General features: G+C 38.3%; 1 protein-coding gene across 9 annotated transcripts in view; it reads right to left on the reverse strand.

Moving 5' to 3' along the window:
• Positions 1-13,315, reverse strand: part of CLIP1 (CAP-Gly domain containing linker protein 1) — a 66,513-nt gene that overhangs the window by 30,413 nt on the left and 22,785 nt on the right. For 5 of the 9 annotated variants that reach the window (XM_068412370.1, XM_068412365.1, XM_068412372.1 and 2 more), the window contains exons 4-10: positions 13,083-13,207; positions 11,758-11,974; positions 9,122-9,319; positions 8,648-8,751; positions 6,366-6,426; positions 5,165-5,197; positions 900-1,004 (exon numbers count right to left, since the gene is read on the reverse strand). In XM_068412370.1, the coding sequence (XP_068268471.1) occupies positions 900-1,004; positions 5,165-5,197; positions 6,366-6,426; positions 8,648-8,751; positions 9,122-9,319; positions 11,758-11,974; positions 13,083-13,207 (843 nt within the window). The remainder of the gene's footprint in view (positions 1-899; positions 1,005-5,164; positions 5,198-6,365; positions 6,427-8,647; positions 8,752-9,121; positions 9,320-11,757; positions 11,975-13,082; positions 13,208-13,315) is intronic. The other 4 variants (XM_068412371.1, XM_068412373.1, XM_068412369.1 and 1 more) reach the window with 2 other exon arrangements.

A 13,315-nucleotide genomic window follows, 5' to 3' on the forward strand; every position in this document is an offset into this window, starting at 1 on the left:
TGAAAACACATCCTCACGTTATCTGAGCTCTTCCCTGACTGCTGAAGCAGCTTGTGGTATGGAAAAGCATGCAAAGCTACCCCGGTTAGTTCTAACTAGGAAGTTACTGTTTCAACCTCCTTATTATACCAACATCCTGAAAAAGATATTACTTATATTACTTACCTGCAATTGCTCTTTAAAAGTACTTATTATACAGTACATTCTTGGTTTTATAATATTCATCCTACCTCAAGAAAAGCCGCATGTGTGAGAATGGATCTCTCTCTCTCTCTCTCCTCCCTTAAGAATTGACATCTGCTGAACTTCTGACTTGGGACAAAGTATGTCCAGTAATAATTTGACAGGCAACAGTATTACTAACACTACTGAGATATCCATGAAAAGATTATGTCATGGGTGGGAAAAAAGGAACTAAAAAGCCACTGTAAATCACAATTTAGCAAAGCAAGTAGTACAACAACTATTTAAGACCTCAGAAACCAAGCCCCAACTACTAAGTTTGTGTTAAAAGCACTGGTGCAGTCATCTTACTTTTTCTGGATTTAATGAACTTTGCTACTTCTAAAAATGAACCACTGAACATCCCTTCATGTCAGTTCACAGTCCCATTTGCTACCTTTGACTTGGATTCAAGTATTAATTTTGCAGCTTAAGACACCTTACCTGAATTCTTCTGAAGAAATGAGTGTACATACACAGGCATACACACACACACACACCACCGAAGCTCAAAATTAATGCTAATTTTTGAAGTGTTCCAGCTGTATCTCTAGCAGGTACTGATCATGGCAGGAGTAAGGACCTGTTTCAGCATGTGTTATACCCAGCAGACTGTGTCATCAGAAATCTTCCACAACACAAATAAGTCTTGTTATTTAAATAGTGAAAACCATTACCCTAGTGTCTTCTAACTCCCTCTGGAGTTTGTCAGCTTTGGTCTTTTCAAAGAGCAGGCTCTGTTCAAGCTCCTTAATGCGGGCATGCTCCAGTTTGGTCTGCGTCTGTTAGTAAAAAGGGAAAGGAAGAGAACACAACGGTGCCACCATCACATGCCAGCACAAGAGGAGGGAGCCACATGCAGGCCGTGCTGCCAGAATCTTCTACCAATGATGAGCAGAGAAGATGCAGTGAATAAAATGAGCAGGGAAACGCTATGGATGAGAAAGATGGACTGAAAGTGTAAATGGACTGACGTGTAAAAAAAAATTTAAAATGTAAAAAAAAAATAAAAATCACAAACGAAGAAATATGAACAAAAAGGTTTCATGCAGACGAGTAGAAGTTATTTATCAGTACATGAAGTTTTCAGCACAAATTAGAATAGTTACGTAAAAAAAATATATATGTGTATATATATCTGTACCCGTTCTAACAGGATGATAAATCCCTTTCCTCATCATCCCACTAACTTTTTTCTTTTATGTATTGGGCTTATTTTATAAATGATTTAATTATGAACCTAATAATTAAAACAAATTATTAGGGGGACAAAAATTCACCACTGAAGCTCATGTGACTTTTTTTTTTTTAAGTAGTAGCTGTACCTCAAGTCTCAGCCATAAAAATCCTTTTTGCTGAGACCTGGGAACATTAAGGTTCATTTGTCAGTATGGTATGAATTATTTGAATAGAAATGGGAAGAGAATGGTTGTCTCTAACTGCAGAACCCTCCTAGTTTTTCCCCCTCCTCCTCTTTCAGAAAGGAAGCAAGCAACAAGTAAGATTCTCCAAAACCAGGTAAAAAAGTGAATCTATCGTTACTGAAGTCTAAATACATTGAATAAGATGTGGAAGTAAGGAGGGGAAAAAAAATAAGATCTTTGTAATTCTACTAGATTCCTAAAGAGAAGGAGGAATCACATGAAACTAAGTAAGCGGGTACCTCCTGTCTTTTGCTTGCAAAGGGGTAGAATTTTTAGCAAGAACACAGAATACTGGATGTTCTGGGTTGATACCCAGATATTCCCAGAGGCCCACAAGATAGCTTGAAGTTTGAGAGATGCAGGTGAAGTCCAGCAGCTAGTTCAAATCTGACCTGCACCTCTGAAGTGGGGAAAGGGAAGGGGAGAAAAAAGAAATATAAAGAGGTAAGAACAAGGTGCCATGCTTATTTCTGAAGTGCCAAGAGTCAAGTATTGCGTCAATCTTGACAGGTCACTGATAGTTTAAACTTACTAAACAATCCAAATTAAAAGGATTACGAAAGTCTATTGCTTCACAGTGTCTGTTCCAAAAAGAGCAGCTTTTCAAGGCTTGCCCACATCAAGAGTCAGGTGGATGTCCAGAAGAAGACTGAATGAAGTTGACGATGTGTTTATTAACCGAAGAAGTTGCATCCATCAGTCTTGATGAAAGTTCTCCACACAGCTTGACTGCTGCAGTTAATTTACTGCAGAACAAAGCAACACAGCAACCCCCAAACCCTATGACCCACTATTAACAGAAGAGAGTCCTGCATCCTGAACAGCTACCCACAGAACGCTGGACTGAAAGAATGTGAAGAGGCAGGAAGACACGTGAATAACCCCAAAGCCACGCTGCTGCCGAAGCCACAGCGCAGCAGTGTGCACACAGCTGGCAGGACACTGCTGCTTCTCTGATCTTTGTAACACGATACTTAAAAATCCCTACAGAATGTTATTTACAGAGTGACAAGCTGATCAGTCCTGCCTCCAAACCAGCCGCGGCAGTTAAAGATCTTACATAGTCTCTGCAGAGCAAGTGGGATGGGGACGAGCCTCTTGTTTAGCTTCAGGCCTGTTCTCCTCCAAGCACAGGATTCCTTCTGACACCATCAAGTTCTCTTCTTTCCCAAAAGCACGCAGACATCTGGCAGTTTAATTTTTTAACCATTTTTCCAGCTGAAAACAGTTGGCTGTTTTACGGTGTAGTTACTAGGTCCAAAATACTAAAATCCACAAACACTAAAAGTTGCTTCTTGGATTTGTCTACTTTTCGAAATTCCACAGCAGATTTGTTTCTCGATCAGTGGAAGATCTTCAGTGTATATGGGGAAAAAAACCCCACAAGAACACAGATTACCATTTTTGCCTCCCACAGCCTTTAAAAATGGAACTGAGCATTCTAAGGGAAATAACAGTATTTTAGAAGTGGCTATAACTCAGTCCCCTCTCTGAGACAGGTTAGTATTAGTTCTGATCCACAACAAAATTGTAAGTCTGAAAAGTAATCTGTTTTAAAAAAAATGAATATTCATACCTTCCTTGCTCTAATTGACCAAAGGGATCTATTAAAAACTAAGAAACCCCAACCCTAATAGCTGCAGAATTCTCTCTGCTTGACTTTCCAAACTATGCTATCTTAAGCTTTTCTATGCTAAATAAAACCCAAACCACTTCAATCATTAATTTTATAGATTGCTTCACTACTGCAAAGTTCAGATATACCATCACTGACTAGTGGGGTTTTTTTTTAATCCCATCTCTTACATATTACAAAGGGAAAGAAGCTGAAATCCTACCAAAGTGGAAATAAAAGGTAAAAAAAAACACTCCAGAGATCTCTGCTGAACACCTTATTTCCCATTTAGGGCATGAGGGATTATCATTTAAACAAGTGTGATTTCCAAGGGTCAAGGTCCATTTTCCCTGAGGTAAAAATCACCACAAAATTTTGAATCACTCAAATTTCTCTCCTGATCATCTAGAGAGAAATGCCTAAATGATTATGTTCCTCTTTGAGGAAACCCAGAGCACAGTAAACTGAGAAGAGCAGAGTACTACAAAAGTAAGAAAATAATTTGATTGTCAATCTTAAATTGGATGGAAAAGAAAAACAGAAAAGAAAAAAAAACCAACAAAGGAAGCATCTTCACCTTCTCCAAAGCTTCGCTGTCAGACTAAGAATGACCTGGAAATGGGACAAGCCTTACTCTGCCTTGAACCTTAAAGAATTCAACTCAAACTTCAGAGAGCAGTCAGCAGCTATTTTCAGTGTTTGTGTATTCTAGCTACTCTTTCACTTCAAAATAAACCTTACTGTTAAGTTCTCCATCCACAGGTCAACCTGTGAAATTGTGCTGAAGCCATAAATGCTGATAATCAGTTGTAGGATAGGGGCAAGATGACCTTCAGTCCCCTCGTGCTGGGATAACAATCACAGAACACGACTGAGATTATGAAGCATTAGCCTAGAAACTAAGTGATCACCCACTTCTCTCCTTTAGAGAGTGAAGATGTCCATTTTTTAATGGAAAAATTAGAATAGGGAAATCAGGAGTAAAGATAGGATTAAACAAGGAGTGCACAAAACAAGAGCAAGGAAGGGCACATGCAGATTTACTTCTAACACACCGTGAGCCCGATTGGAAGAATAGAGGAGACCCAGATCGCTGAAGTAGCTTCGCAAAAGGAACACCTAAGAATGCACAGCAGGAAACCAGTTTTAGTCTTGGGAACTTCCCATCTTGGCTGGGGATGCAGCAGAGGAGGCAGCCTGGGATAAATTTTTCTGAGTGCAATCAAAGAGCGGGCTTTCAAATTCCACTATTCTGAGCTAGGGAAGCAAGAGGGCTGCTTAAACGTCTTGTAAGGCTACTTCTGTTATCCAGTAACATGTATTTTTCCTACATGATTCAAAGAGAAGCTACATGAAGCTACAGTAACAACGGACAGCTTTGCACATTAATTCTTCAGATGTTTTTAATCATCTCTCCCCTTAGCATTTCAAGCCAAAAGAAACAAATAAGGGGAGATGGGGATCATACTGATTTTTTTCCTCAGAAAAATTAATCAGCTAATTACATACTGCATCTATTGAACAGCAGTAGGAGCGCATAGGAAAGCATGCAGGATTCTGTGAAGAAAGCAACTAAAATCCTGCATTCAAATGAAAGACGTTTCAAGATCCTGGACAGTCATTTCCTACAAGCTCCTTTACTCTTCAATCAGTTGCAAAGTTTTTGACCCTAAAGAATTCTAATGACACATTCGCCCCCTCTTCAGTTAATGGGGATTACAACGTTTAGTCATTACACACATTCTCTTTGATAAATGTTGTAATTGCTCTGAAAGCAACATGCACACAAGTACTAGAGTCAATGTTTCAATAACAGATTATGCAGTTAGTGAATAAGTATAAGCATTTTCTGCACACAATCTGTTAACACGGGATGTCTCTGCACATTTAAGTGCCCTCTTACATTTTCTGGGTCTTCCGAAATCTGCCTCTTTCGCTATCAGTAAAATTAAAAAAACAAACAAACAAAAATATTTCACCTGCAGACTTAGCACTATCATTCCAACACAAACAACAGGATACATTTCATTATCTTGGATTCAGTTTAAACTCTTGAAGTTACGCAGCTTGACAAACCAGAGTCTTCAAGATGGTTTGCCATGACTATTGATTAATTTAACAAAAAATAAAAAATTAAAGTTTTCCATGGACTAAACAATAAAAGGATCATTCTATGAAGAGTCTAGATAGGTATCTTAAAATGAATGGAAGACTAAAATAAAAGAAATGTTATATGAAATGAGTAATTTTCATAAGGCTAGCACTTTGGTCATAAATGGTTCACAGGAACACAAGTTAATTAAGTTTGTACTTCATGCTGTGCAAGAAATTGTAATATTTTTCTCATTAGACAACAACAGAGTAGAACAACTAAAAAGTATCTTGCTTTTTAATTTGAAATTTGGGATAAAAATTGGCAGTGTTCAAATACCTGAGAGCAATCCTTCATTAAATGTTTTTCTATTGATTGTGTAATAACATACTGTGTTTTAGCCCAACATTATACTTATACAAACAATAGAAAGATAAAAATTGCACATATTAGTGGCTGTTTAGATTTTGTGTGCAATAACTCTCAGGACAAAACATTCTTTATTAATCAATTTTCCCTAAGGACAGCACAGGGATTATTCAAAAAAATTGATCGAAGACAAACAGGACTAGTCTTCAATATTAATTTTCAAAGGCATAAATATTAACTTGCAATTTCGTAACTTCAAACTGACTTTTTTTTTGGTGGTTATTTTTAAGCAATTTCAGAAATGTAAGTAAGATATAATATAAAATAATGTAACATATCAAAAGGTAGAGTTTTCTATGAATTAATTTAATTACTCCAAACAACTACAGCCATTCCACAGTACAACCCTTGCTAAAGTGTGTAACTGAACGAAGGGTGCAACCCTGTAGTTTCAGGACGAGTAGCTTACTCAAGGACTGCAGAACTGGGAATCACTTTCATGTGCTTTGCATGTGCTTGGACCAGTATTGCATCTATTAATCATTCCTGCCTTTCTCTTCCAGAGAACAGCACACTTAATCTGAACTGATTGCATTTCTGTGTCCTACTCTATATCCTGTTTACAAAGCTGGAGATACTTTACCTCTAGGTCTCCTTTGGTAATGGATTCTTCTTCCACACGGAACTGAAGGTCTTCAACTTTCCTGTGGGGAAAAGTCATTAAAATTTAGGTGACTTTGAAAGAAAATGTTACCAAGCTCACTTTTCAGTGGAAATCACAACTACAGTGACATCATTCTGACTGAACCAGCAAACTGCCAGAAACATCAAGGAGAAATCTCTCACAGGAAGCACCAGAGAGAAGGAAAGCCGCTGTCTTTAAAACACAACCACTGACAAAGTAAGGCATCAGTCTTCCTGCAGCTCTATAGAGAAAGTATTTGGTTGCATTTTCTGATGAGTTAAAAAGAAAACCTTTAAGTCACCATTGACTGATTCATTCTCTCACCCTTCTGCATGTCCTCAAAAGAGGTGACCTAAATGAGCAGTTTGAACTCACGTTCTGTATACTCTACCATTCACCTAAGAAACAGTCAGAAAGTCAGGACACATCCAAGGTACCCGAGGGCCTTCTAGAAGTGCACTGGCCAACTTGCATCAAAAACTCTAGCACAGACAATCACGTTAGGTGCCAAGATGAACTGCCAGATGCAGAATGGGAGCACAGGCAAGAACATTGACTTGCCTTGCCCATACAGGAGTCTTAAAATGAGAAGACAGAAGTGAGAAGCTAATAACTGACTTAAAACAAAATTCGTAAAAGGTTATTTCTTCCCTCCCCTGACTCTGGCATACCCCAATGAACAAAGGGCCAGATCTCCTTTCCCCCTTGATCCTTTCAACACTGTAAGATGCTGCAACGGAAGAGACAAGCGTGTCTTCTTTCCTTTGAGCTACACACATTGCTGGTGCCTGCAGCTTGGCTGACAGATGTAGAAATCACTGCATCAAAGGGAGTTACAAGTGATGGATGTCTCAAATAAAAGGATGGTAAGAACTTATTATTGTAAGTGGGTCTCACCAATGCGCTTTGGGAAACAGAGGGTTAAAGATTATTTGACTTCAAGTCACCGCTGCGACTGACTTGAATACATATTACAGAGAACTTGCAAAGTAAATAATCCTAGAGTGGTTCGGAGGACAGAGAAATATTACCCTGCTGAAGCTGGGAAATGTTTTCCCGGCTGTAGGACGCCGCTTCGGTGAATGGGCAGCACTGCCACACTGCCTAGCAACACGCTGAAGGTGAGCTCAAGGCCATGGAGGATTGCAGTACAACAGACCCCCACTGACCTGGCATTCAGCAAAAGTAGGTCCACAGCCAGATGACTGGAGGTGCTGCAAAGCTGCCTCTTTTTTTTTTTAAATTTAAAACCCCACTGCATTATTTTGTAGAGGATATACAAATAATTCCAGACCTAACTCTACTGTTTGTTTTGAAAATTCAGCTAGAGTGGGTCCCATAAAAAGGCAGCATGAAAACTGTAAAGGAATTGCCCAGGATTTACCATTGTATTTTCTCATCTCTGATTTCTGGTTTGAGGGAAGCCTTTCAGAGAGGCTGACATCTGACTGATTTCAGGGGTGCACACAAGCCTGCAGGGCAGACTCACAAAGGTTTCTAAATAGACTCCTGCTTTTCAAAAGCATTCCAAATCCACCAAAACAATCTATCAGATTATTTCCTCACCTAACCTTGTCCCAACAATTTATCAGATTATTTTCTTTCCTAACCTCACTGTACCTATTTGGTAATCCCAGTTCCTTTCTTCAAGCGGTCACAAAAGGCAATTAGAAAAGGCATTAAAATTAATGGCTTTGATGATTTTCCTGTAAGAGACGCTACCTAGAAGCACATGACTAGTAGTAATAAATTATTCACAAGAGAACTAAACTGTAAATTCTTAATCCAGCACTGTCAGGAAATGAGATTATCAAAATTTTCATTTTGAAGTGAATGAAGTGTGTTTCAAAAAGATCAGGCATGATCCATTAATTTCATATGAGCAGGAATAAAATCCTTCATAACAGAAAGCAATAATAAAAGGAACGAGTTGCATGAAATTCAGCTATAAAAATAGTTACAGCTTCTAAAAAAGTCCACTTTCTTTGGCTTTCCCTCCCCAAATTTAAGGGAGTTTCTTTTTTAGTATTAATTTTAATTTTTTAGTATTAATATTTAAATTTAAGGGAGTTTCTTTTTTAGTATTAATTTTAAGAAACTGCAATATGTTTTTATACAATAATTGCCCATATCTGCATTATTCGAAATTTGTTTCATATTTCAAAGTCACCACAGCATCTGCTTTTAATGCAAAGCTTGTTTTTAACACAGTTATACTACTAAATACAGTTTTTGGTTACCTTTTCTCTTCCTCAAGCTGATTGAGAAGCTCCACTTTCTCCCTGTCAGCAGCCTCCACCATAGCTCGTAGCTGGTCCATTTTTGCTTCCATCTCCAGTACATGCTAATTAGCAGGAAGAATAAAAATAAAACCTTGGAAATTTTTTCCAAGTTATGTATCTATACCTCAGCAATCACAATTTGGTAAGGTGATGGGCCACGGCACAGGAATGTTATCATATTCAAATATGCATTTAATAAAAGAAAACCTTCACTTATTGAGATGTGTAGAGTTAACCAAATTAGTTAAATGAAATAGATTTGCTATCTCATCAAGCCAAAGCTCCCACAAGGAAGATCTCACAGGTATGGATTACTGCAGTTTTAGAGCACCATCTCTTACTCCCAGACCTTTTCAATAAGAAAACACAATTTTGGAAATTCAGTCAATTGTCTTAAAGCCTCTATTTTACCAAGAGCAACACCACTCTTACCCGATCATGTCCATCACGAACCAGAGCTAATTCCTGCTCTATTTCCCCTACGTGACTGGTTGCTTTTGCAACTTCTGCCCTCTCCAGGTCCCTTTCTGCCAGGAGCTGTTCAATGTGTTGCTGCTTCTCCTTCAGTGCCTCCTGCAGGGCTGTGGTACCAGAAATTTTTCTTGCATACCGGGAAGATGTTTCTGTCAACTTCACAAAGTAAATACATTAAAAATCATCCTGTACCCAGTGAAAACAAGGGATATCTCCAGACTCTACAAACATTGGGTTAGTAAAGCAAATGCTTTCTGTAACCTACTGTACCTTCTTTTACATTTAAATTATTTCATTTTCTAGAATTTAACAATGGCCACACGTGTAGTAAGACTGCTTTGGAGCAATCAGCAGCTAGTGTGTAGGAGACAGAAGGGCTGAAGTGAAAACAAAAGGTTGGCCTCAGAAGGCCTTAGTAGACTCACACAAAGGCTGGCTCATTCTGTTTCTAAACATCTTTTTGCATTAAAAACAGAAAGGCAGCCTTTTAGTAGCAAATCAAAAACATTGTGCCTCAAGTTATCAAGTCATCATCTTGGGTCACCAGCAGCAGTGTAACATCTTCAAATGCTCTGTCAAAAGCTTTTGGAACTCTAACTAGCATGTTGCACCTCTATTATGGGAATAAAACATCCAGGATCAAAAGCATTTACCTTGACTTAAAAAGCCAGCCTTACAGCTAAAACCTTGTGAAGAAGAACAATTAAAACGTGTTCATATCACTTGGAATTAAATTACTTCTGGAAAAAAAATCTGAAAGATTAAACTTAGAGAGTATAGATAAAAATGATACCTCATTCCAGAATGTAGTGCTTTTTAACAATTCTAGCTCTTCAAATCAAACCTGACTTAATCCCCAATTCCAAAAGAAATCAGAAAGATTTCAGAGAAACATCAACTTCCTTCAGACTTGGCAATAAATACAAATTGCATCAGACAGCCTCTTAAAGCATTAGATCGCCTACTTTGACAGTTGCTTTTCTTACATGGGAAGAAGAAAACATCAACAGCCCTGAATAATTGGGAAGACTATGCAGGAGCCCAGCAATTTCCAGATAAGTTATAATTTTCCTAGAAATTGAAGCAAGAAAAGTCTGCTGTGTCAAAACTGATTTCAGGAAATCCTGTTTCTTCAGCAGCTTAACTTTTAAAGAAAAAGTATCAGAATTCTTTTGATAGTCCTTTTAACTCGGATAGTAACAAAATGCTCATGTTGCCTGAGAAAAAGAGTTGGAAGAAAGCTGGAATTTTAATTCCAGAAATAATGGATTACAGAAGCTTTATATTTTATGGCCCAAAACATGCAGAAGCCCTGGGGCACCACACAGAGGCAAAATAAGCAAATATATTGTAGACATTTATAATGTGTAACTGTACTCTTTTGGTGCTTAGAGTATCATAGCACAGGGAATAAAATGTAGAGGTCCATATTATTGCTTCACCATCAGCTCAACCTGAGGTAGCACCATACGTTCGTGCATCGATTTCTAACTAGAGGGCACTCTGCAGCCAGAAGTGCAACTTCCAGGATGGATTCAGTAATAAAGTCCCACTGGTTGTGCCAAATAAAAAATGCCTTATGCTTTTTGTGCTAAGGTATTAACCCTGTTGCCCTGACCAACTGTTGACCTCTGTTCACTTGTATTCTGCTTCAGTTTTGAAGGACTATGGTAAGTCACCTCTCTGTTCTGCACCTGCTGGTCAGTGGGACAGTATGCCAGCTAACTGGTTCCAGATCAGTGGGAGTTAGAGTGACCTCTTTCTAATGAGATGTATTTATGTACTTTGGTTAAAAAAACAAAAAAAAAGTAAAAATCTAGGGTGACTGTGCAAAAAACACAATTATTTTAACTGCCTTAAAAGAGAGACTTCTTAAAATTCAGCTTTCCCAGAAGATTTCCATTTTACTGCTGCAACCCAAGATCAGGACATTTATGTAACAGAGTAACTTTAAAAGAATCCATAGTAAGTGTATTAGGTAGAATGAGTACTGTGTTAGTTCACTGTGCTTTGCAACATTCAGCCTTTATGAATTCATAGGATTAAAACCAAATCTAAAAGAAAAGAAAGAGGCTTCTTGTCAGCAAAGACTTGACAATTGCTACTTCCATGTTTCTCAGCTGACTCATCTCTTTAACAGTAAAAGAAAACCTTTTACATTTTAGACAATTTGAAGTTTCCTGCTTAAGAAAACAAATTTGATCTATGGAAGCTTCAGTGCATACCAGATCCTCAAACACAAACCCCGTATTACAGAGGTAGTGCTAGGAAAATTAATAAATGGAGATTCCAGTCAGAGAACATTGATGCCTTTTGAGTTTGTTGGCTTCACAAGCCCCTTTCTTATTACAATAACTCAGTTAGCCTGAATTAACTGTGTAAGATTAAATATTCAAACACTCAGCTGCTCTTCAGGGCTAGCTAAGATTTCCTTCCTTCATGCATGCTTTGAATGAAAAGGGAGCACAATTAAATGTATATTGTGCTCTCCCCAAGATCTGTTCTATTCTCAATTTATCCAAGTAGACCACAGGCAAGTGCCACGTGGCTTCCTGCTTGGGACCATAAAGCATGCAATAGAAAAAGAAGCTTACTAGTCCTGTACGGCTTGGCTTGCTGCTTACTGAAGATGCCACAGAACTGAGAGAGCTCACGGAAGATGCACTTGGACTACGTTTCAGGGGTGTGGGAGTCGCAACCACTTTTCGTACAGTTGTCTTTGCTTTCGCTGGTGTGGTCGATGGGAAGCCAATCTTTGTGACTTTGTGTACTGGAGCAAACAAACCGTATTTTGGCTGACACTGAAAATACCTTTGAAAAAGCAAAGCAGACAGATGAGAGGAGTAAGTTGACTTCTGTCTTTTCAGATACACGGTCTGGCTTCACGAAGAATTCTAGATCAATAGTCTAAAAGTATTGAAGTACAGGGTAACAGCTGATGACAACCTAATCTAGATTAGATTGCAATTTTTTTTTTAATGCTAGACTTGGAAATGGGACTTTGAGAGGCTGAAACAGCATGATAATAGCAGACTTCAGAAATCCAACAGAGAATACTCTTGAGCTAGAGCTTGCTTTGTTGCCTAAAAATTTAATTCAAAGTTTATCATGCATAGTCTTCCTCTTCGATACATTCCTCTGAGCTGCCAACAAATGTGACAGCAGAGAGTTAAAAAGAAAATCAGATTTTAAAAAGAAAATCAGATTTTAATTACATCAAGTAGTTTTATGTTTCATTACATACATACCTACGCACGTATGCATATTTGATTACACAGAACATGTCTTTGGTTATATATAAACAAAAGCCACTTAAAATTTTAAGTTGTGATCACCTACGTTAATGTGGCACAATCCTTGTAAAATTCTTCTAATGAGTTGAAGGACTGTTCCTTATAGCAAATGAGGAACAATGTTAAATTGTCACGTGAATTAATGCCTTCTAAGTGTGACTTATTGGAGGAAGCAGCTATACTGTTCCCAGTCTTTACAATGAGGCCACTATTGGTATATGAGCTTTCAGTTCCCGTGATGCAGGAAGATTTCCCTTAAGTTCAGCTATCAGGTATCCAGAGATCTTTCATTAACTGAGCATTCATTCATTCGAAGCTGAGAAACCAAGCAGACATTCAAAAAGCAGGAAATGGTGTTTTCCATTACCAGTCTATGAATAAAATTCACATGGGAGTAGGAGAGATCAACTAATCCCATGAACGTGGGGTTGATGCAGACTTTCAGAGATGCGTAGGCGTCATAAAATTCAAATCAGTGTCTAACAATCCCCCACCACCATCAGCAGTCAGGTTTACAGCCTAACTGCTTCCCTTGATATCAAGTTTCACGTAAGATATTAAAAAAACAAAATAAAGATTTTGCATCTCTATATCCTAAGGCGGCTGCTATCTGATTGTAGACTAACCGTGTTCCAGCAACAGCTCCATCATTCTTTCCCAGAGGTTCATCCAGTTCAACTCCACACCATTCTCCTTTAGCAAAGTCAGTTTCTCCCAAGAAACGCACAACTCCAGCTTTTGTTCCGCCAACCTAAAGCAATGAGACACATAACTGCACTTACTGCATTTCCAAATTAAAATACCAGAGTATAAAAAGCATTCAGCATAATCATGTTCACAAAGCACATTAATGATGTCA

The sequence above is a fragment of the Nyctibius grandis genome, chromosome 14 (assembly GCF_013368605.1).
Source record: "Nyctibius grandis isolate bNycGra1 chromosome 14, bNycGra1.pri, whole genome shotgun sequence".
NCBI lineage: Eukaryota > Metazoa > Chordata > Aves > Nyctibiiformes > Nyctibiidae > Nyctibius > Nyctibius grandis.